The 23,447-nt window shown below is 42.2% G+C and overlaps 1 protein-coding gene across 3 annotated transcripts in view; it reads left to right on the top strand.

Annotated features, from left to right (window-relative positions):
- Window positions 1-22,899, top strand: part of mast3a (microtubule associated serine/threonine kinase 3a) — a 29,289-nt gene extending 6,390 nt beyond the window's left edge. For 2 of the 3 annotated variants that reach the window (XM_084369824.1, XM_084369823.1), the window contains 26 exons: window positions 1,542-1,630; window positions 2,354-2,426; window positions 4,846-4,866; window positions 5,061-5,139; window positions 7,978-8,135; window positions 10,070-10,145; window positions 10,396-10,605; window positions 11,785-11,886; window positions 12,393-12,525; window positions 12,862-12,947; window positions 13,262-13,347; window positions 13,670-13,878; window positions 14,025-14,163; window positions 14,375-14,507; window positions 14,607-14,772; window positions 14,864-14,965; window positions 15,929-16,051; window positions 16,285-16,397; window positions 16,519-16,700; window positions 17,477-17,598; window positions 17,693-17,881; window positions 18,131-18,354; window positions 18,515-18,637; window positions 18,848-18,984; window positions 19,215-19,399; window positions 19,501-22,899. In XM_084369824.1, coding sequence (XP_084225950.1) covers window positions 1,542-1,630; window positions 2,354-2,426; window positions 4,846-4,866; window positions 5,061-5,139; window positions 7,978-8,135; window positions 10,070-10,145; window positions 10,396-10,605; window positions 11,785-11,886; window positions 12,393-12,525; window positions 12,862-12,947; window positions 13,262-13,347; window positions 13,670-13,878; window positions 14,025-14,163; window positions 14,375-14,507; window positions 14,607-14,772; window positions 14,864-14,965; window positions 15,929-16,051; window positions 16,285-16,397; window positions 16,519-16,700; window positions 17,477-17,598; window positions 17,693-17,881; window positions 18,131-18,354; window positions 18,515-18,637; window positions 18,848-18,984; window positions 19,215-19,399; window positions 19,501-20,372 — 4,132 coding nt within the window. In that variant the 3' untranslated portion in view covers window positions 20,373-22,899. The remainder of the gene's footprint in view (window positions 1-1,541; window positions 1,631-2,353; window positions 2,427-4,845; window positions 4,867-5,060; window positions 5,140-7,977; window positions 8,136-10,069; window positions 10,146-10,395; window positions 10,606-11,784; window positions 11,887-12,392; window positions 12,526-12,861; window positions 12,948-13,261; window positions 13,348-13,669; window positions 13,879-14,024; window positions 14,164-14,374; window positions 14,508-14,606; window positions 14,773-14,863; window positions 14,966-15,928; window positions 16,052-16,284; window positions 16,398-16,518; window positions 16,701-17,476; window positions 17,599-17,692; window positions 17,882-18,130; window positions 18,355-18,514; window positions 18,638-18,847; window positions 18,985-19,214; window positions 19,400-19,500) is intronic. The other variant, XM_084369825.1, reaches the window with a different exon arrangement.
- Window positions 22,900-23,447: the final 548 nt, after the last annotated feature.

The raw sequence follows: 23,447 nt of genomic DNA, 5'->3' as shown, positions 1-23,447 counted from the left end.
TGAAGCCTTAAGCACACGTATTGAGTGAACAGCAGCCCTCCGGGCACAAACGTACAGAAGGAAGACAAAATAACATTTGAACTTGCAAGCAAGTGCATCGTAATTACACTGACATCTACTGTGTGTGGGCGAGTCGTGCTTCGAAATGCCACTTAACAGTATCTGCAAGCTTTTAAACCGGTCTTACTTTTACATGTGACTAAAAAAGAGTTTTCCTAAAGGAGCTCCAAAGAAGTGGTTGGCGGACTCAATTTGCATCTGTAAAAAAAAAAAAGCTTCAAACATGCGGATGCATTGTTTTTAGAAGACGCTTGTCACCGCAGTTTCTCTGTGCAATGGAAAAACAAACATTGATTTCCTTATAGATCAGTTTGTGTTGTGTATGTGTGGGTAATGATTGTGTTCATGCACGGTGATGGATCTTTAATGGTATGGATGGCATGTTATGGCCTGCACAGTTATGTCAGTGGAGTCAGTGGGTCCCCTTATTTTCTCTACATCGTTGTATAACAGCTGGACAGCGCTGTTTTTATAGGATCAGGTGCTCCCAGTGGTACATGCACCAGTACTCTTTCCAGATGTTTCCCATATTCTCACATGAAAATGACTTCCAGACGTCATTGGATCATTGGATCATTAGTGTAATATGTTACCTCATGGTCGATTCTCCCCATTGCTCCCTAGATATTCATGTGATCTATGTATTTCCATTATCTTGAAAGACTTTTATTCTGTTAATTATAAGAACATAACAATGTGACTTGTTTTTAAAGGAAAAGTTCCCCCCAAAATGAAAATTAAGTCATTATCTACTCACCGTCAAGCCACGAAACATTTCTGGAGCTTCACAAAAAGCATCTTCTATACAACTGAAGTAGATGGGGACTTAAAAAAGTTTTAAAAAACTGAAAAAAAGACATAAAATGCTCCATTCAGCTCACCCGGTGTAATCGAAGTCTCCTAAAGCTCTAAGATCCCAAATTGATATGAAAAGACTTTATTTACACCCTTTGAAGCCAAAATCTTCACTGAAGACTAAGCTAAAAGCATCAGCACACCAGCTGTTTGAAGTAGGTACTATGGCATTTTATGTCTTTCTATGAGGTCATTTTTTATGTTTTAAAACAGGTCCCCATCTACTTCAGTTGTTTGGAGGAATGCTGCAACACTATTTTACTGTGAAGCTTCAGAACGGTTTTGTGAACTACAAAACTTTCCATCCAGGGCAGTAGATAATGATTGAATTTTCATCTTTGGGTGAACTTATCCTTTAAATTTAACCCAAGATAATACACATACATTCCTCTGTGAGAGTGTGCTTATATATTTGCATACAGGCATGTTTATGTATAAACACCCATCATCAGTATCATAACCGTAATCAGTGTTTTACATAGCACAATCGGCAGCTCCAGTTCAGAGGTCGACTGTGTTTATCTTACGTGACTGATAAAAGGCAACATGTGATAACTGATTGTGTCTGTGCTCGCTCTGCATAAACAAATGTTTTCTCTCTTCCCTTTGTTTTCCTCCTCTCGCAGTTCCCGTAACAACAAGAGAAGGAGTTTAGCAGTCGGGACCCCGTCGCCCACTCTCTCACGCCCGCTCTCACCTCTCCCACTTGCGACAGGTATTTGTGTGTTTTTTTTATTTGTGTGTCTGCTTGGCTCCGTGTGTGATGTTGTTAGTCAGTTAAATTAGAGCTGAATGCGTTTACTGTACATCGACGTTGATCAGAGAAGAGGACAATATCGAATGACGAGTTGAGAGGGTTCATCAGTGGCAGGAGACCATTACATTAGCTTTTTTGTCTTTATATATGTGCCTTCAACCTTGTTTTTTTGCGGCATGTCACAAGACGAGCACTGGTTTCCCTCTGGTTGTCTTCTTAGTGATGTGTTCACTGCTATGGGATTATTATGTGCATAAGACATATGATGGTTTCCCTTCGCATGATGATGTTTTTCTTTTAGCTTCCTCTAGGCTACTCATTCATTCTAGGCTTATTCATTCTTTGCATCCATTTTTGGGTGTGGTAGTGCTCTGCCCTCAGGGGCTGGCATGAAAACCCTTTAGTGACCCTTTTTAAAAGTATGTGGTGTGATGGGCTCCATAACAGGACTCCCTGCAGTCTGCTGAAACTGAGATTCTTTGATTAGAAAGGGAAGAGGCCTAGTTAACGTCTGTGGAAGTGTTGCTGTAATTAAAAGATTTGATTGTTTCAGGTTGAACTGTGAAGTAAAACTACTTTAAAACTAATCATGCAAAACAAGAGGACAGCCAGTCGGAGAGTCATATGTATAGTTGATCTCAGCTTATCAAAGTTAGTAACTGGTTTTGTTTGTTTCCTCAGCTGGCAGCAGCCCTTCAGAAAGCCCCAGAAATGTCTCTGCCAGCACCTCTGCAAACTTCCAGTTTGCCCGCAGGTAAGAATGAACTCAAGTGCTTTTTAATATGGATTTTCTCCCTGCCTCACATAAGAACTGTAAAATTCGTAAGGCTGATAAAATGTTATGCATATGCCCCCAAACAACAGAGGATTAGCTGCATATTTTAACATTAAAGTAGGTTAATCTTTCTTCCTGCAAAGACATGAACTGCAATCCTGAAGACAGCTTAAATTGAAATCATAAGAAATAAACCCCAGGGAAAAAATATATATCCATTTATGATTCATTTAACAGGAGGAACCAGAAACCTGCAAGGAGTGTTGTAGATAGCCAAGCTGCTTCAAAACTTAGCCAGAGCATCAACAATTATTCACTTATTTTATTTTAGCTATTCTAAATCCAATAAAAGCAGGCCAAAATAACTCTGTTTGAGAGGAAACTGAGTCACGTGAATAATGAACATGCCCTGGCTTGCTCCCTGTTGCCCCTGTAGTGGAAATGAGGCAGTGGAGAGGCAAGTCCAACCAGCTGAAAGGCCCCAGGGCCACTCGCTGGACATGGGTCTCGGCATTTTTCAAGCCAATTAAGGCGGCAAGTCAGTGCACACACTCATTACTTAGGGCTGCAGTGATTATGGGGGAAAATGGCAAAGCTTGCCCTCTCATCGTTATTCTTGCAACTGTGTTCAGAGTCACTGGGATTCAGAGGAGTAGGAGGTGGACCTGGCACGTCCAGTAGCAGAAAATAGTGTGTCGATTTTCAGCAAGACTGCAACATGTAGGCTCAGTCTGAACGAGAGGCTGAAAAATAGATACTTCTGTCTCACTGTATGTCCTCCTATGCTGCCTATCTCAAATATCATTTGCTCTGAATTAGCATTAGATGTTGCACTGCAGTATAGCATATTGCACCATCATCCCAGGGGAGGACGGAGAGGGGAAGTCTCCTGATAGAATTGCCTTTGCACGAGCCTGCATGACTCATCTGAATTTATTGAGACTTTTAAGCTGCCAGTGTGGAGACGGATGCTGTGACTGCACTTTTGAGGGCTCTGCTGGGTACATTTGTTATTCGCACAAGGAGTATGGCCCTGCTGTTTGTGCATTCAGTTTGTCATGTAAACACTGAAGAGCCAGACATGAAATAGATGGCGCTTATGTAAAGAATTCATAAGTCTTTTTAATGCAAATGAGGGAAAAGCATGATAAGGAACCAGGTATAATCGTTTAGCTGCCGCACTGTTCTTTCTTTTAACCTTGAGGTGTGGGGACTGCCAACACTGTAGCTCACAATAGTTTTCTTTTCCTGTTTACACCCCAGGCAGGTTTTTTTGTAAAACCTTGTTGTTAATCTTAGCTTCTATCCTCTTAAGCCTCACAGGACCTTAATGCAACAACCTAGTATCAGTGGTGAGGCAATTGATAACAACACATAGCGTATGACATACATATCGGGTGTGAACTAAATGAGAAAACACACACACACAAACCTCTTTAGATGTCAGAGCAGAACCGTTCAGTTTCATTGTGTCACCACTGATTTGGCTCCATGTCCCCAAGAGCTGTTTTTTGTGTGGGAAAATATTTGACCATCGTTGTCATCACAGATTGAATCAGTCAAGGAAACTGGGACACGTCCTCAGAGTGCCATCTTGGATGGAAAAGTAGGGGGAATATGGAGATAGAGGCACTGACAGCAGGGCTGCAATTGACGATTATTTTCACTTTTGATTAATCTGATGATTATTTTCTTGATTAATCTTTTAGTTGTTTGGTCTATAAAATGTCATAAAGTGGTAAAAATCCCAAGATGACCTCCTCAAATATTGTGTTTTGTCCACAACCTAAAGATATTCAGTTTACTGTCATCAAGGGGTAAAGAAACTAGAAAATAAACAGAAAATATTTCCGTTTAAGAAGCTGGAATCAGAGAATTATGCTTTTTTTTTTCGCTTTAAAAAAAATCCTAAAACTAATTAATCAATTATCATAATAGTTGGTCATTAATTTAATAGTTGACAACTAACCGATCACTGAATTAAATCGTTGAAGCTCTAGCTGAAAGTGGAAATTTTACGGATAAAGGTTGAAGTTTCTGTTTGTTGTAGCGGCCTGGGTGGGTGTTTCATGCCGTATGTGTAGGCGATGTTTGTGAGTGTGTTTGTGTGAGTTAGTATATAATGAGTCACAAGCTAAGTGGCAGTGTGTCTGAGTGCTGCAGTATGATAGCAGCTTGGCAGGTGTTCAGCAGCAGCAGCAGCAGTGGCAGCAGCAGCAGCAGCCGACCGCCAGTGGCTGTGAGCTGTGACAGACAAACAGTGCTGTGACTCTGACAGCCAGCCTTACTCTGTCACTGTCATTAAACAGTGTCTATTTTCTTTCTCACTTTTCTGTCTCCGCTCGCCCCTCTGCCTCCCCTCCTTCTCCTCTTTCTTCCTCTTTTTGCATCTGTGTAGCCAGCTGGCCCGCACTGAAAGGTAAGAAAACGACGAGCTGCCGTTTTCTTTGCACAGTTTCAAGCATCAGATTTCAAATTTGCATGCGAAGATGTTTTGAAAAGTAAAAAGGTTAATCTTTGATGATTGGTGTGAGTCAACAGGATGTGTAGGTTGCATATGTGCTGCTGGTGGAGCTACCACTGAGCAGTCTGTTGCTGTTTTGTTTTCCACAGAGCGGATGGGCGAAGGTGGTCTGTGGCGTCGGTTCCCTCGTCTGGATACTGCACCAACGCACCCAGTTCATCAGTATCTGTAAGCTGAATCTGCTGCTGTATCTCTCTCAATATCTTTATTTCCGTGCAGTCATCAGTGCCAGTTAGGTCTGTCTCTTTTGCTCATCAGACATTCAACCTCATTCCAAACTGCTGCCACGGGACCATTAAGCTTCTCTTGTTACTCGCCGTCAGTCTATCAATTAGTTTACAGGGCAGCCATGTCTTGTAAACTTATGGTGCTGACCAACTGAACTGTAAATCCCATCAGATTGCACACAATGTGTGAAATAAATCAACCTATAAGTGGTTAGTGATTTACAGTAGACTGTAAATATAGAATACAGTTCTTTTATAAAATGCTCAGCACCTGGGCTGTATTTTAGATGAGCTGTGAAAGTTTTACACCTTTTGACCAAGAGCTCACAGTGAAAGACTACAAGCATATTTAATACCTTAAGTATTCTTGAGATCCAGATTGTCATGTAAAAGTTTAAAGAATCCGAAACTCTCCCTCCCTTTCCTTTTCGACGTGAATAGGAGCTGAGAACACAATTTTTACACTCAAATTAACGCGTACATGCAGGTTTTTTAAACATAGGCCATTGACTCCTTTCCCATTGCCAGTATGGTGGCTACTTTGTTCGCAGCTTTTACTTGAGTCTCTTTCAAACTCAACGCTAACTGAACAACGTTCTAGTGCTGCTTGAACAAAGATGGATAAATGAGTATTTACCCACCAACGTCAGTCATAGCATCACGCTAGAACGGTGAGAAAAACTAGTGTGTCCACCCAGTAGTCATGTTTCCATTACTGATAAACCTCTTAATGCAGAGTCGTTTGACCTGGGACTGAATGTCGATTGTATCCTTTGCTGCTGAAGACAAAAGCCAGATGTTCCCGGGTGTTAGTGGGATTTTTGTCAAGTGTGACAGAAGAAGAAGTGTGGAGCATGATGGTCGAGCATGTGCAAAACAGTTCACCTGATCTTGAGCTCAACAGAATCATATGTGAGTATTTAGACAGAAGGACTGAAAGGTTTTTGCCACATACACAAGCAATATGTCGAGTGAAATGTGAAATGTAGCAGCACACTCGTCGAGGCTTTAGACTCAGTATAGTTAGCCACATTTTGACAAAAATATAAATGCTTCAAAATGACTAGGCATACAGAGGACAGCTTGGAGGTAGATTATGTTGCAGCAGAGGTTTGAGAAAATTCTTTCTTTCCGCCATGAATCCAAGCTGATCTCCGCCTACAGTCATAATCCAAGGCTGCAGAGGGTCATTTAAAGCCAACAACGTTCTCATACCATCACAACACTGTCACAAGACAGTCTGGTCAACCAAAAGGCTCCGCAGCCAGTTGATTTACACAAAACAGCTGACTGGAGATGGATGTTGTATCCTTTATTGACTCAGTCATAACAGGATATGTCCGATGATGATGCATCGCTCCATCATCAGCCTTTTATCACTGTTTCCACCACAGACAGGAAGTAGGAATGAGTCCTCAGATGCCTTTCCCAGAGTAAAGATATGATGTTTTATATGCACATGACAGAATGGTATTTTTCTGGTCGAATTTTAAAACAAGACCTCTGTTGGAAAGTCAATATTTTACCATGAGACCACCTTATTGAATAAATGACTTCATACCAAAATGATTTGAGCTGTACTCTGTAGCCCCTTTTGACTGAGGGGAAAGTACAGGAATAATAAGTCTTATCACTAAAATAACACGGGTCTTGTTGAAATGCATGCTTTCTTTTTCCTGGATGACATCACACACGAGTTAGGGACTGTACAGTGTTTCACATTTCCACACTCAGCTTTTCCTTTCGGGAGAAGTCCGAACACAGCGAGCGCGTCGTGCTGCCCGGCTACACCCATCAGCTATTTGTTGAACATTTCAGTGCTGATTATCTTGAGGTTTTTGTCCTGAAAGTCATTACTGAGACTGCAGTTGGCTGTAAAAACAATACCCGTCTCCTCTGTCACGGCTGTAATTTTGTATGGCCGACCACATGGCTTGGAGACGGTGAGGTCAGCCCTTCCCTGCACAATGCCCCTTTCAGGCTCGCCGTCAGTGAGGTCTTTATACTGCTCTCGCTCACTTCTGACACGTCTCTAGTTTCGTCCTCAGGGTATCTTTCTGTCCCTCTCTCTATCACTTGTTTTCTTTCTTGCTCTTTTACCCTTTCTTTTTCTGTCTGTTTGTTTTTTCCCTCCACTTTGTCTCTGTGAAGCTCTTCTCTTTCCTCAAGTCAGATGAGCCACTCTTCCCTTTGCTCTTCCTCCAGTGAAACACAAGATCCCAGCCAGATGGGAGTTCTCATAAATTCCAGGCTGCGTGTCACACATTTTGTCTTGGAAAGAGAAAACGAATGCATGCATGGCCAACGCAACAGCCGCTGGTGCTTGCCTCGGGGCATGCTGCAGCAGGAAAGAAAGACCCTGCCTTAGGAGAGCAGAACACTAAAGCTCACTGAGTCATTTTCTTCAATCTGGAAGGGATTTATGACGTTTTATTTTATTGCAGCCTTTCTCAGAATTTTCTTGTCAAGTGTTACGTCTAATTCAGATCTATAGCGGGACATGAAAGCCTTTAAGACTCTGAGTATTCACAGGATAATGAGTGAATCTGAGAGAGCGGTGGTGTAAATCTCTTATTAGAGGAAGCCTTTCAAGACAGGATGTCTTATCATCAAAGCAGTAGAAGCACAACCTGACATAGATGCAAATGTGAAAATAAAATCAGACAAAAGCAGGAAATATGTTTGAGCTAAGATTGTTTTTATCAGAAATTCACGATATATTCCGGCACACTGACCTCTGTACTTTTCCACTTTTCTCTTTCACATTTTCCCCTCCCAGTCCTCTTCTTCCCAGGAGTTATTGCACCAGTTGCCCTTCCAGCCCACTCAAGATGATCTCCACTTCCTGTTCAAACATTTCCGGAGCACAGAGAGTGTGGCGGACGAAGAGGGCTCACACCCCACGCCTCCTGTCCGTCTCCGCTCACGCAGTCTCAGGTAGCTTTGAATTACGTATAGTGCTTACATGTATGGACTTTTTGTTGTCGTCACGCTGATATATGACACAAAATTATGTTATGTTTCACATATTGTTGTAACCAGGTTTAAAGTGGCAATATGCAAGAAGTTAGCAGTTATTCTGGTCATATGCTGCCCCATATTTGTTTTGAGTTTGAATTTGACAGGACTAAATAATAAAGCAGTATGTCCACACAACAAAAGGGTCAATGTTGAGTATGTACATTAAGGATGCTAGCAGTATGCTAACTTTTGTTGATTTGCAAATGTGGTATTGATGGGCATTGTTTTCCCACAATGCATTAAAGAAAGGGAGAATCCACTCAAAGCTAGTAAAAATTAAAACCTCAGCCTCTTCCTTTTGAGCTAGTGTGGCTAAAATGCAGCCATTCCCTGTCATGTTAGCTGGCAGCTAGTTAACCAAGCTAAACTTTCTAGTTTAACCAAATCATGTAAGCCTGTAGTTCAATAGGTAATAATAGGTTTTAAATTACTGAACCAAAGTTTCTTCTCTGTTAGTTTTCTTATTAGCTAACATTAGCTAACAGCCAAGAACTGTTACACAGCTGCTTACTCAAACGCAGACTTAGAAGTAAACAAGCAGTGTCACGTTTGGATGGATTGTCGCTCCTCAAACTGGCATAAGTTGGCCTAATGTTCTGTAACGCCTTTCATACGTGATTATAAATAATGAATTACTGGCTGGCAGGATTTGAAGATGGTGGTATAATTATTCTATGTGGTTCTGGAAAAAAGCTTACTGTGATCCCCTGGATTAGAATATAGCATTTCCTCATCATTTAGCATCGCTGCTCTCATTAAACACTTAAACAAGCCCTCTGAATAGCTTTAGCAGCAGAGAGTTTTGAGGTTGCTGGAGACTTTTATAATGGGCTGCGGAGGGTGTTGTCACAATCCCTCCAATAGCTCCATCAGAGAGAAAACTCGATTCATGTATTTGACTGGTGTAATGCTATTAAAAAAAACTCCTCTTAATTGCTGCAAACATTGACGATAGAACTACATGACCGACAAGTGTCTGTGTTGCTCTGAAATAACTCCTGAGGGTGTGTAAAGCATTTCTTATCGCCCTCAAATAGTTCCCACTGGGTTAACTGTTGCTATTGCCCTCAAATAAAACCACTGCTGTGCCACTGCATCTGTTGTGGTTCACCAGAAATAGTAAAGTGTTTGTTATGTTATTTGTAGCATGTGATGTATAGGGGCACCCAGCATGGCTATTTTTAACAGTTGTGATGACAGTACATTGATTTGTAATGTGAACGACGGTTTCAAAGGTGCACCCTTGTAACTGAAGCCCCGTGAACACAACAGATGTGGTCATGGATACCGCTGATGAGAACCTGATCTGAATCACATTAGTGTCATTTACAAACACGTCAGGTGGCAGTAAACCCTCTCTGTCAAACATTTGCAGTTTATTTGTAAGAAATTTGTAGATTTAGCGTAGCTTAATATGACCGTTTTAAAGATTGACATTGTTTCACGGCTTTAGTATGTCAGTTTTCATCTGTTGATTTTTAGGAATTAATTGATTAGTCGAACTTTGCTGGTTCCAGCTTCTTTAAATTTGCTGCTTTTCTTTGTCATTTATGATAGTAGTTAAAGTCTTTGGGTTTTGGACTGTTGGTTAGACATAGAAGCAATTTGAAGATGTCACTTTGGGCTCTGGGAAATTGTAATGAGCAGTTTTGTAAGATTTTTTGACATATCATAGACTAAACAATTAATCGATGGAGAAAATAATCAGTGGTTCCGTTGTTTATATGTGATTAAAATGTAGCATTCATTAATGATTATCTTTATCTATGCAAAAATATGACATGATCTTTATTGTCTGTTGTATCTCTGATCTACTTTTCTGTTTTGTCTTTAACCTTGTTCCCTTCCAGCCCTGGACGGACCTGTGGAACGTTTGACAATGAAATTGTCATGATGAATCATGTCTACAAAGAACGCTTTCCAAAGGTATAGTCAGTGCTTCTCTTGCTTTTTTTCTTGCCTCTTTCTCTGTCTCTGATCTGTAGTTGTAAAATATTTGCAGTAATACATCTTAATGTGATTTACAAACCTGCGCATGAGCTTTTACACACATGGAAAACAGGACAGGAGATTTTAAAAATCTTGCCTCATTCACCTGTGGGAGGGGGGAATCTTTCAAAAAGTGTCACTGCTGTCACCATTTTAAATGAAGTCCTCCATCTTGGTTGTTTCCCAGGCGACAGCCCAGATGGAGGGTCAGCTGCTCGACATCATTGCAGAGTGTTCCCCAGAAACTGCTCTGCCCCTGGCTGATGGTGTGCTGGGATTCATTCAGCACCAGCTGGTGGAGCTCGCCAGAGACTGTCTGGACAAGTCGCAGAAAGGCCTGGTCACCTCCAGGTACTTTGTGGAGCTGCAGGAGAAGCTGGAAAAGCTGCTGCACGAGGTGAGTGGTTCTCAAAATGGTTTTCCATCTGATTCTTGGAGACACAGTTTTGTTCCCTTTTTTTGATCATTATTCACCCGTGCAACTGTTGAGCCAATGTTTGTTCCCTCTCAGACATGGTCAGTGGATTTCTGATTGCCAGTAGCTCAGCTTGCCCTCTGGGACATTGCGTGCTACGCTGTAGCTTCACTGGGAACATTGAATTGAAATTGCCTGTTTGATTGGTTCTTGTTCAGCACTGATTCCAGTTCATTGGCCAGTAATGGTGTTGTCATTTTATATTAATACAAAGATCTGTGCAGTGGTCAACTGTTTGATTACATAATGATTTATTATATAACGTTTTCAGCAGCAGATTTCCTGCAGCAAATGTTGCCTTCTGTGAAACAGAGTACAGCCTCTGCTGCAGGCTGAGGGCCTGAATGACTTTCTCTTTATACACAGAAAGTTGGATAGTTAACATCAAGTTCATTTATTTAATAATGGGGCCACAGTTAGTGCAGTCGATTCAGTGCTTTCATTCAGTCTTCTGGTAGCTTAGTTTATCCTACAGTGCATCAGGGATAGACATTATTTGGTCTGTAATTTCCACTAAGCCACACTCATTTTCCAGCTCACTCAGAGTTTTACTTTCCCTCCTGTCACATGGTAAAATGTTTGAATGTGTCCCTGTGCTTGCAATTTCTTCTCTGGAATTATAATGGCTGTTTTTCTGACTATACCCTTATTAAAAACAAATCTTGTAACAGGTTTTACAGGCTAAGGCACAGAGCCTGTCACAAACTATCAGCTGACTAACCTGAACTCTCACTGACATCACTCTTTCACCACCTCTGAAACAAAGACTCGAAACCTGCTGTTTGACCAAGGCAAGGCAATGTTAGACTTAGATACGGAGACAATGAGTGTTAATGAATTTGCCTTTGCAGGTGTTTTCTATTATTTATGAATCTGGTGAGGCAGCGAACAGAAATGAGTATTGATGCAAGATGTTGAAATACCAGCCCTGGTTCATTGAATCGCTAACAGATCATGAAAGAAGATGAAATGGATGCTAAAAATAATGCGAGCCAGAGCACAGGCAGCCTCTGTGGACAAGCCGTGCTGCCTCGTGGCTTGTGCCAAATTGGATTAAAGTCATAACAGTAATCCATCATCCTTTTGTCCTCTCCTGATCAGGCGTACGAGCGCTCAGAGAGTGAGGAGGTAACCGTCATCACCAAACTGGTCAAGAAGATCCTCATCATCATCTCCAGGCCAGCCAGGCTCCTGGAGTGTCTGGTAAGACTCACTGGGAGACACAGTGGCGATCATAGGTAGAGGAGTGATGCAATGTCAACATGGTGCTTACCAGCTTAGAGCCTTGAACACAATATCTGTCCCTTCAAATGCAGATGTCACAGGTGAGTCACACACAGTGATGATACGGTTCAGTAATCATAGTTTTTGCTGTTATGATAACACAGTTGCATGTCTTGTGTACAAGATTGTGTTTGAGTTGGAGTGCTTTATAAGCCATTTAACACTGATGGTAGGTGTCGAGCTGGTAATTCAAGTCCTAAAATTAGCTCAGATATTCATCCTATTTGTCCTGTAAGTCGAGGAGAAATGAGCTGGATTCACTTTTTCAGTTTTTTCCTGGTGTGCAGTTTGCAGCCTTTCTGTCAGGGGACTGTGTGTATATCTCATGCAACACTTCCCTGTGCTATTGTGGTATTTTTTGTAGTGAGTGCTGATATTAAAAATGCATTAAAACCACAACATGTCCTTTCCTTTTTTTTCTGCAGGAGTTCGATCCGGAGGAGTTTTACCAACGTTTAGAGGTTGCAGAGGGTCAAGCCAAGGTGGGCCAGGGCATCAAGACCGATATTCCCAGATACATCATCAGCCAGCTCGGCCTCACCAGGGATCCTCTGGAAGGTGATCGATTTTTTTTTTTTTGTATTTTGCATATTAATGAATAATGCTGGATCCTTCATTGTTGATTTAGAGGTTTTGTTTTTGGTCTATTTGTTGAGAACATTTAAAATACGCTACAGAGCTACATGTTTCTTTTCTCAGTACTCAACAGAGTGGAACATCATTCAACTGAATTGGAGAAACCCTTAATCCGACATGTGTTTAAACAAATCCTAAAAAGTGACAGTTGTGATTTAGTTAGCATCATTAGTCTGTTAGGATCATTCGAAAACAGTTGAATGAGCCCTCATTGTTCAGCTGAATGGAGTTTGATCTGTGTGTCTGCTGCTGTCACAGAGATGGTCCATCTGGAGCAGACGAGTCCAAGTCACAGAGCGTCCAGCAGAGACTCTGATGACCCCGGAGAGGCAACACCCACACAGGTATAAGCTTATATTATAAAGTTATATAAAGTAGCTATAATGAATTATAATGTCACTCTCAGTTTGACAGGATAAACAATGGTGGGCAAAGTGATTATAAAGGCGGCGGCAGCTTTACTTAAGAAATACAACATTTCCTAAAGTATAGCTAAACAACACTTAAGGGGGTTACTTGGATAGATGCAGTTTATGTTGTTAACACCGGCAGACAGAAAACCTTCACATTATCACATGAAGTTATGAAGTGCATGGATGCATGCTTTTCTAAAGTTCCTGTTCTTTTCCTTGTCTTTTTTTGGTTGTGTGTGATTCAGAGCCGAGCAGCCTGCACCCCTCCTCGCAGAAAACCACTGGAGAGCGACTTTGACACCATCAAGCTCATTAGCAATGGCGCCTATGGGTGAGTAACAGACTTCTTTGTTGGCATTTGACTCAGTCTCTTTGCCGATGCCGCAGAGAGCTCAATAAAAGGGGAAGAGAAACTAAAATGAGGATGTGATGTTGTAGTATTTTTGTTTTAACACTTAGAAATTGTCTGGACAATTCCATTTCAAGTCTGAACTGATGTTCACTCGTAAGTGATGTATATGTTTCCTCATCTTTTTCCCACCTTCTTTTCCCACACCGCTCAATCCCTTATAAAACCCTCTATCCCCATTTGTCCTGTAATTTTCCTTCTTTCTCTTCTTTTGCCCTCTCCCCTCCCTCCTCCTGCCATGTAGGGCTGTATTTCTGGTGCGCCACAAGGAAACCCGTCAACGTTTTGCCATGAAGAAGATCAACCGGCAGAACCTGATGCTTAGGAACCAGATTCAGCAGGTGTTTGTGGAGCGAGACATCCTCACCTTTGCTGAGAATCCCTTTGTGGTTTCTATGTTCTGCTCTTTTGAGACACGGAGGCACCTCTGCATGGTCATGGAGTATGTGGAAGGTACGCATGGATGATATGTGTTTTTATAAAATGTGTATTTACCAAGAACTTGGCAGTACTTTTAAGATGTGTAGTCTTTTTATGCCCACCCTATGTAAATGCAAAACACATTCTTGCAAAGCATCTGACTGTGTTTATACCTTAAGGTGGAGATTGTGCCAACCTGTTGAAGAACATCGGTCCTCTCCCTGTGGACATGGCACGCATGTATTTTGCAGAGACTGTCCTGGCTTTAGAGTACCTTCACAACTATGGCATCGTACACAGAGACCTCAAACCTGACAAGTGAGTCCTCATTTGACATTTTGCATTTTTTTCTCTCAGGCAGCACCAAAGTCATTTAAAGCTTTCATCATTTTGCAATCTTTTTGTAGTTGGAACAGAATTTTGCTAAACTTTAAAGCCTTTGATATTTCTTACCGAGTCTGAGATCTATGTTTTGGGGGGTTAGTGTTTGATGTAACATGAAACATTTCTGTGTTTCCTTCTTCTGTAGTTTGTTAATTACCTCCATGGGACACATTAAGCTGACAGACTTTGGGCTGTCAAAGATCGGCTTAATGAACATGACCACCAACTTGTACGAAGGACACATTGAAAAGGATACCAGAGAGTTCATCGACAAACAGGTTTGTCTCTTCTCATCTCGTCCGCGCTTTGTCTCATCTGTTGTGTTCGTGACCTTCAGTAACGTCAGTTTGCTCTCTGTCTGTTTTTCCTTTCTGCAGGTGTGTGGTACTCCAGAATACATTGCTCCAGAGGTAATCCTGAGGCAGGGCTATGGGAAGCCGGTCGACTGGTGGGCTATGGGCATCATCCTTTATGAGTTCTTAGTGGGCTGTGTGCCTTTCTTTGGAGACACACCAGAGCAGCTCTTTGGTCAGGTGGTCAATGGTAAGAGAGTCAACACATGTAACACTTCCTTGGGCTGTGAAGATATATTTAAATCTTTCACTGGATCACTGGTATGTGCTTCTTTATCCAGATGACATCATCTGGCCAGAAGGGGAGGACGCTCTTCCAGCCGATGCCCAGGACCTGATCACGAGACTGCTGAGACAGAGCCCCCTGGAGCGTCTGGGAACAGGTTGGTGACGAATGTGTGGACAAGGCCCTCTGTTTTAAAGCCCGCCAGGTCACTGTGACCTTCTGAGGGCTAAGAGGCTCAAACAGATTGACTTATGTCACCTTTAATGGTTCAGGTTTTGGGGCCAGCCATGATGTGGGGGGTTTCATTAGAGAGAGATACAAGCTGGATGTGGACAAATGAAGAAATGTTTAGATGATATTTAAAGTTGTTCTTTCATCTTTAGAGACCCGATTCCAGTACTTGTACTGGCAGTGTAAGACATTTTTGTGGTTTTATTTGATGGGAATTGTTTAACAAATACACACTTGTAGTGTTTACGTCAAAGCTGTGATCATGAAGGTTAACAAGCCATTGTTAAGAAAACTGGAGTAGGGCTGCATGATATGGTTATGGTCAGTGGTTAGGGTTATTTTGACATATAGTATAATTGCGATATGATTCATGATTAATAGAATTTATCATTTTTGCGTTGCAGTTTTGTTTTCACTGACAAAAGTAGTTAAAATCATGATAATGTGACATTTATCGTGGTCTTTACCAAACATACATGTTTTCTTACATCTGGAAAACAAGATTTGTAGGCCAGGACATCTCTGCAGCAGTGCTTCATTATGATGTTATTTTGTCACACATTTTATCTTTTATCAAAAACATTGCAGCTTTTGCGAACTGGTTGATGCACTTGGCCATATTCTGATTTAGAATATATTCGGAGTAATTGCTTGTCCATATTGTCCACAGACAGACTGAGATAAAGAGAGAGCTATGATGACTGGTCAAAGCTCATGAGAGCCATATTGTCATTTAATAAGACACAAAAGGAGATCTTGGGATATAAATGAGACTCTTTTGTTCACATATTGGCTAAGGAGTAGATATTAACCAGCCCCAAGATAAGCAGACATGCAAACCAAAAATATTCTGATTATTTACTACTTTACTGACACTTTCTCGCTTCAGGTGGAACCACTGAGGTGAAGATGCACACGTTCTTCCTGGGTCTGGACTGGAATGGCCTCCTGAGGCAGAAAGCTGAATTCATACCTCAACTAGAGACTGAGGACGACACCAGTTACTTTGACAGTACGTGGCAGATCAGCTGGATTTATGGACAGATACACACATATACAAAAACACTCACACAAACACAAGGCAAACCTGGACACCTTTATTAGAAACACAGGAGGACACACTACTATGACACTGAGTCAGAATGTTGATTATTTTACAGTAATGCCTGGTGGTGATTTCAATTAGGAAAAAAACAGTGTGATAATTTTTTCCTCATAAATGCACTGTCACTGTTTTTCCTACAGCCCGATCTGAGCGCTACTGTCACCTGGACTCAGACGACGATGATGAAACCAATGATGATGAATCATCTCTGGAGCTACGGCAGTTCTCCTCTGTGGCCCACCGCTTCAGCAAGGTACTTGTTACTGCTCTGCTTATTGGTCTTCACCTGTAGTATATGTAACGCTATCAAAAGATAAATGTAATATTGATAAACTGAAGACATCGATGTAACCCATTTCCTCATTAATCTCCAGGTGTACAGCAGCACAGAGCACCTGTCCACCTCTACGCCATCCAACCAGAGCCTGTCGTCATCCGAGCGAAGCCACAGTGAGGAGAAGGAAGAGCGGTGGGAGGGCAGGGGAGTCCTCTCCCCCGGCGATGGATACAAACATTTGGCTGGCGGAGACAGGAGGACAGATGGACCCAGGGGGAGGTGAGAGAGTGAAATGTGACGGAGTGATGTCCTCACTGTGAGAGGAGAAGAATTACAGCCGGCCCTCCTTCTTGCCTTGTTAACCATAAATTTAATGAAAAATGTGAGATGGAGGTGCAATATTCTGAAGCACTTTATATTCAGATTTTTATGAGACATTGAAAATGGTGTGTTTGGATTAATACTATGTATGATAAATCAGTCCAACACTGTTACTTCACCCAGGTTTGATCCTTTCCTATATGGAGTTTGTGTGTGTTGGGTTTTGTCAGTATGTTTAAGCAATGCGAAAACCTCCACCTGACATGCAGGTCAGGTGGAGGCTTTCACAATGCTCATAGGTGTGAATGGCAGTGTCAGGTTTCAAGCGCTCCATTCAGTGCATGCTGGGAAAGGCTCCAGGTCCCTCTATGAACCTGAATGGAGTTGACTGTTAGGACATTAAAGACTGACATGTATATTGTGATGTTTTAGCAGATTAAATCAGCATTTTAAGAATGATGAAGAATGACAAAAGGTCATGTTTTTTTCTCACCATGTAACCATGTTTACTTCTGGTCGACCTTAACCCTTTACCCTGCTTTAGAAACTACAACTAATTTGTGTAAAAATTGATTTATGATTTGTGTTGTTTAATCCATAGTTACGCTGTTTTGTTACATCAGTCCTATATAAATTTAACTGTTGGCCTATATAAATATAACTGTTGGCCAAACAAGAGTTTCTAACCCCAGGTTTACTGACATCCTGGCTGTTTACTGTGTTTTCCCTCACAGTCTGCGTCCTCGTGCTTCGTCCAGCTCCTCCCAGTCGGAGCGCAGCGCCAGCCCACTGGTAATGAACAGCACCCAGAGCCTCGACATCATGCCTCGCTTCGCCATATCTGCCGAAGAGGAAGGTGAGACGAACGAACGCAGACCTCTGCATATTCTCTCCTGTTATTTTGCTATCATAAAACACCAGCGCTGACGCTCTGTACCCTCTAATTTTAGATGGGGTGGTCTCCAACCTGCGGCGCATTCGTCTCAGGAGCAACAGCACAGGCACCAGGCCGTCCTTCAGGAGAGGGGCATCTCGACGCATCGCCCACCAGCTGGAGACCCCAGAGAAACCCAGATCCTCAGCTGGCAAAGTCCCTAAGTCTGCCTCCGTCTCTGGCCTGTCCCTCATCATCACCCCAGGTACACAATATGGTCATGTTGGTCAAGCTGGCTCAGAATCAATCCATAATCATGTTTTGAAAATCTTACACTGGCGTGACTCAACTGTCTGTATTTGTTAAGAGTATCCATTTGATTACAGTGCCCTCTACTGACTGATGCTGTGTAACTTACACACCAAACAAAAATACTAATACTGTGAACAAGATAAAAATAATGTCACTTGTCAATTATTTAACCAAGAATTGTTCATATCTTCTCCTGATGTAGATGACTCAGCAGGAGCACCTACAAGCCCCAAATCGTCCTTGTCTCTGTCATCCAACCCCTCGTCCAGAGACTCGTCCCCCAGCCGGGACCTCTCTGTCAGCATCAGCTGCCTCAGGCCCCCTGTGGTCATCCACAGCTCTGGGAAAAGGTTCGGCTTTGCGCTACGGGCTATCAGAGTCTACATGGGAGACAGTGACGTCTACACTGTGCACCACATGGTCTGGGTATGTGTTCTCGGCTCAGGTGTAGCCAGTGGTTTATGTATATTCAACTAATTTAGAGTATACTAATGAAACATACACATTGAAGTCTAGACATTATAAACTAAAACAACTTTCTTGACTGGTAATTTTGATCGGAGGTTGTGTGTGATTGTGTCCACAGTGTGTTGAGGAAGGCAGTCCGGCACACGAGGCAGGATTGAGGGCTGGTGACCTCATCACTCACGTCAACGGGGAATCAGTCCAGGGACTCGTCCACACTGAAGTGGTGGAGCTCCTGCTCAAGGTACGAGGAGAACTAGAATCTTTGATATTCAGATTAAATTTTGCAGCTCACGTCTTCTATGTTCTGATGGTCACAATGATGATTGTGTCTTGTTTTATGTCAGGGAAATTTCTCAAACAAACATACTTTCAGTTAGTTGTAACATATCATTTTGTGGCACACTGAACGCCTTACAGATAGGTGTTTATGTTAATGATCTGTTTTCAACAGAGTGGCAATAAGGTGACTCTGCAGACTACTGCACTGGAGAACACTTCTATCAAGGTGGGCCCTGCCAGAAAGGTGAGCTACAAGGCAAAGATGGCTCGGCGCAGCAAGAAGAGCAAGAGGAAGGACGGACAGGACAGGTACATAATGATACAATATTAATTACTTTAATTATATAGCACCTGTCAAAACAAAGTGACAAAGAACTCTACAGTAAAAATAAAAATGAACTAAAAATATATTGAAATTTAATTAATCTTTCTGGGTGTTGTGTACTGGAGGACGTGTACTGTTTCAATTAAGCATGAAAGCAAAGAACAATATTATCGACAGAACACTCAGCTGACCTCTTATCTCACCTCTTCTGCAGCCGACGGCGTAGCATCTTGAAGAAGCTGTCTAAGCATACACCTCCTCCGCCCATGCAAAGCAGTCGCAGCTTCTCTTCAGGATTCCACCAGTCATCCAGCGACAGCCTCTCCGGCTCCCCCACGCAGAGTCTCTCTCCTGGGCCTTCAACGCCTTGTCGCTCCCCGGCTCCTGACCACTCCGGAGGTGAGTGAGGATGTCATGTAACACTTGCGTCCCAAAAAGTGAGCTGTCGATCTCTTTGTGTTTTATAACCAAAATGTTGTATTTCTATTTCTTTCCGTCAGATTCGAGTTCTTCTCCTTGCTCCAGCTCCCCTAACTCCCCCGTGCCACAGGCCCGTCCGAGTTCCCTACATGTCTTAGGCCGCTACACCAAAGCTGGTCGCTGCAAGTCCACGAGCAGTATTCCTCCTTCCCCGCTGGCCTGTATCCCACCTCCTCAGCCCCTCTCTCCCCAGTGCTCGCCATCCTGCCTCCCCAGTCACCCCAAGTCTCTACAGGGTTTCCACGGCAAGACTTTGTCCCCTCCCACCATAGCCCGCCACTCTGTACGCCCCCGCAGTGCAGAACCGCCGCGCTCACCACTCCTCAAGAGGGTCCAGTCGGCAGAGAAGCTGACAGGAGGGGACAAGACGACAGGGGGGTACCATGCAGATAGGAAAGCCTACAGCACACGTCGCCACACCATGGAGGTGCCTCTTTCTGAGGGGGAGGGGCTAGAGGACATGGACGGGGACACAGCCACCGGGTTCGTCTGTGTCGGTGAGCACGGCCGTCAAGGGCTTTACATAGGAGGGCAGAGAGGCCACCAGGACATGGCCTGTGGAGGCAGCGAGCACCACCGCACCACCTCCTCACCACAACACCGCAGCAGCAACCATCACTCCAAAGAGGTGGTGGTGATGAGGAAGCTGGCTCTGTCGGAGCGAAGGGACTCCTTCAAGAAACAGGAAGCCGTGCAGGAAGTGAGCTTCGACGACTTAGAGGAGAGAGAGGCGACGCCGAGCCCAACACTTCCTGTCACGCAGCCGAAGGCATTCAAGGCGTCCTGGATCAACTCGGCCCAGTCAGAATCCAGCTTGAAGCTGGAAGGAAGAGGATCACAGGGTACAACAACACAGCAGAGAGCCAAGTCAAGAGACAAAGACGGGTTTTAGTTTTGTCACAAAGCCAGGGACAATAGGTCAATGAAGAGTCTCGCTCAGGAGGAGACTGAAAAATGAAGAGAAGTCTCTGACCTGCTACTGTACTCACATTTGAAGGCCTTGCATGTGTGTCCAGAAAACTGTGACCAAGTCGCAAATCATCGCAAGCAACTGCTCAAAGATGGAAGAGCAAATCACCACCAATGTTTCTCAGTAATATATGCATCCTGCAACACTGTTAACAGAATAATGACTGCCAAATTATGTTTACTTCCTCGTTGCTTGTTTTCTCCCTTGGTTCTCAAATCACTGTGGCACCTGTAACTGACGTATTTTGTAAATATTTTGTTTTAAGTGAAGAAACTTATTTATGACTTTTTATGCTCATTTTTTTTTTTTGGTTGCTGAAAATGCCTTGGATGCTTCAGCTGTTCTTAGTTCAGGAAAAAGCCACGCAACAACTTCTCAGTGTGGTTTTACAGAAGGTGCAGAAAAGGGCAGGTAACATCCGTCGATATCATACCGTTTGTTTTATACCTCAATGCCTGTCTAGAAGTGGGTGTTTCGTGTGCAGATTGGATCTTTGAAACAAACTGACAGTGTTTGTCCTGCAACATATAATGTATTATAGATTACAGAAGATATTCTGTGCTGCCTCTCACAAGAAATGTATCAAACACATTGTGATGGTGACCATTTTGACTCATTGATCCTGAACACAGGCCTTGGACAAAAATATCAACATCTCAATATATGGAAGCCTAGTGGTGGTGCCAAAGCATGGTTTAGCCATAGAAACCATTTTAAAAAAGAGGTACTGTAGTTGTACATAAGAAGCTTCATGCATGCATGGGCTCTACTTCCACTTGCTGTCTGTCTTAAAAAAGTGTGTCAGTGCTGACACTCCTCTAGCGGTGGTTTAAATCCTAACCTGATCAACATACAGGATTGTAGATAAAGCTGTCGTCTCTGTCCTCTAATACCTTGTTGAATCAAGCCTCCGTCCAGCTTACAAACCTAGTCTAGCTAAGTGTTTGCACAAGTCGTAGTAGCCGTATAACAGTTAGAGCACATTTATATTTCAGGACGATCTCCTTCTCTGTGGGATTCAAAAATGTACAGTGGATGCAACAAACAAACCTGGCTCCCTTGGCTGTTTTTTTTTTTTATGCGTGTTATGAATGAATGTTTACATTTTAGTGCAAATATTTGTGTGGACTTAAATTATTCTGAAAAAAAAGGTGAATGAATTCAACCAGAGGCCCTGAGCGGATGAAGGAATGAGTAGAGGTGATTTCTTTTTGTACATTTTGATATGGAAACAGTCTTGTTGCAGTACTAATAACCTATGCTGTTCATATATATTGTATAAACAATAGTGGACCTTATAACAGCTGTTGGTGGTGTTTTTTTTTTTTTGAAAGTGACCTTGTGAGGGCTAGATGGACTCGTGGTGTAATGTCACTTATGTGGCGATCAGCCTCAAAGGATTGTGCATGCTTCACATCCCAATATAATATTCCCACAATTTTTTATTTACATTTTTTAGCTCTTAATATCATCGAAAGGGCCTTGAATTCTTGTATGTGATGTTCAGTCACTGATTTGAGCTTTAAAATTAGAGTTTTGTGAGGAGATGTGAACTTATGGGAGTTGGTTTTCAGGTGCGTGTTCTTTATTTTTTATTTTTGTTCCCATTTTTAACCTGTTTTTTTTTCATTCAGGAACTGTTTGGATCTGTAACCAAACATTCTTCTGTCTTATTTCAGATTAATTTGTTACACAAAGCAGATTTTGTGCCTGTGTTCTTAGTATTTAAGGCACACACAGTGAGGGAACTGTTAATGTGGGAATTTATAATGGAAGTTTAGCACATACCAAGCCTTGAATGGTGGTGATAGATTGTGTGCGGTTCAAGCTAGAAGTTTGTTTAATGTACTTTGGGGTAAAAACTGTGTCTGTGTAGGATTTATCACTGAATATCTGATGCAATATACATCTTTAGGATTGATCAATTTACTTTGTACCCCTACCAAACCATCTTACTATCTCTTGACCTCATCATGTTAACCCTTTTTAAATCAAGAGATCACAGCAGCAGTCCATACCAATGGTTGGGCATCATGCATCCAAATGAAGCATCACAACGACTCTTCTCATCTCTGTTTTTGCCTGTGTGTGCATGTGTGTGTGTGTGATTGTTTGTGTGTGTGTGTGTGTGTGTGTGTGTGTGTGTGTGTGTGTGTGTGTGTGTGTGTGTGTGTGTGTGTGTGTGTGTGTGTGTGTGTGTGTGTGTGTGTGTGATAAACTCAACACTGGTGCTCAACTGTCATCCTCCATATTTTCCACACTTGTTTTAGCGTGTTTGTGTGTTAAAGTTGTCGCTCCCCATGTCCCCAAACGACAAACTGGCCTTTGTGAAAGTCCTACCATGTGGGTATCTGATGCAGACCGGTGTGACATTGTCTGTGTTTTTTATTGTCTTAACAGTGCTTGAAATAAATGAATTGCAAAGGGACTACAAAGTCCAGGACTACAACGTGTGTGCACTTGTCATCTGTCCCTCATACAACAATAGTTTGGCACCATAAACAATAATTGTTTTTCTTCGTTTGTTGTGCAAACAACAAACAATGAATCGATTAGTTGTCAACTATTTGATTAATTGCCAACTATTTTGATAACCGATTTGAGTAATTTCTTAAGTAAAGAAAATCAGAATATATTAATATTTCCTTGTTTCTTTACTCTTCTATAACAGTAAACTGAATATCTTTGGGTTGTGGATAAAACAAGACATGTAAGGGCGTCATCTTGGGCTTTGTGAAACACTGATTGTCATTTTGCACCATTTTCTGGTGTTTTATATACCAAAGAATTATTCCATTACTTGTTAAAAATGACTGTAGAACTAATACACCAGATTAAGGCTGGGCGATATGGCCTTAAAATAATATCAATATTTTTAGCCTATATTGTGATGCACAACATGTGTCTTGATAGTCCTTGATATCTCCTCATATCACTGCATAAATGCTAGGACTTTTTTTTTTTTTTACCTAATACGTCTATATCAATATTGCAAAG

The sequence above is a fragment of the Pagrus pagrus genome (genome assembly GCF_965226575.1).
Source record: "Pagrus pagrus genome assembly, chromosome: 12".
NCBI classification, from domain to species: Eukaryota; Metazoa; Chordata; class Actinopteri; order Spariformes; family Sparidae; genus Pagrus; species Pagrus pagrus.
The sequence above is the reverse complement of the archived record's forward strand: the minus strand, read 5'-3'. Positions and strand labels throughout refer to the sequence as shown.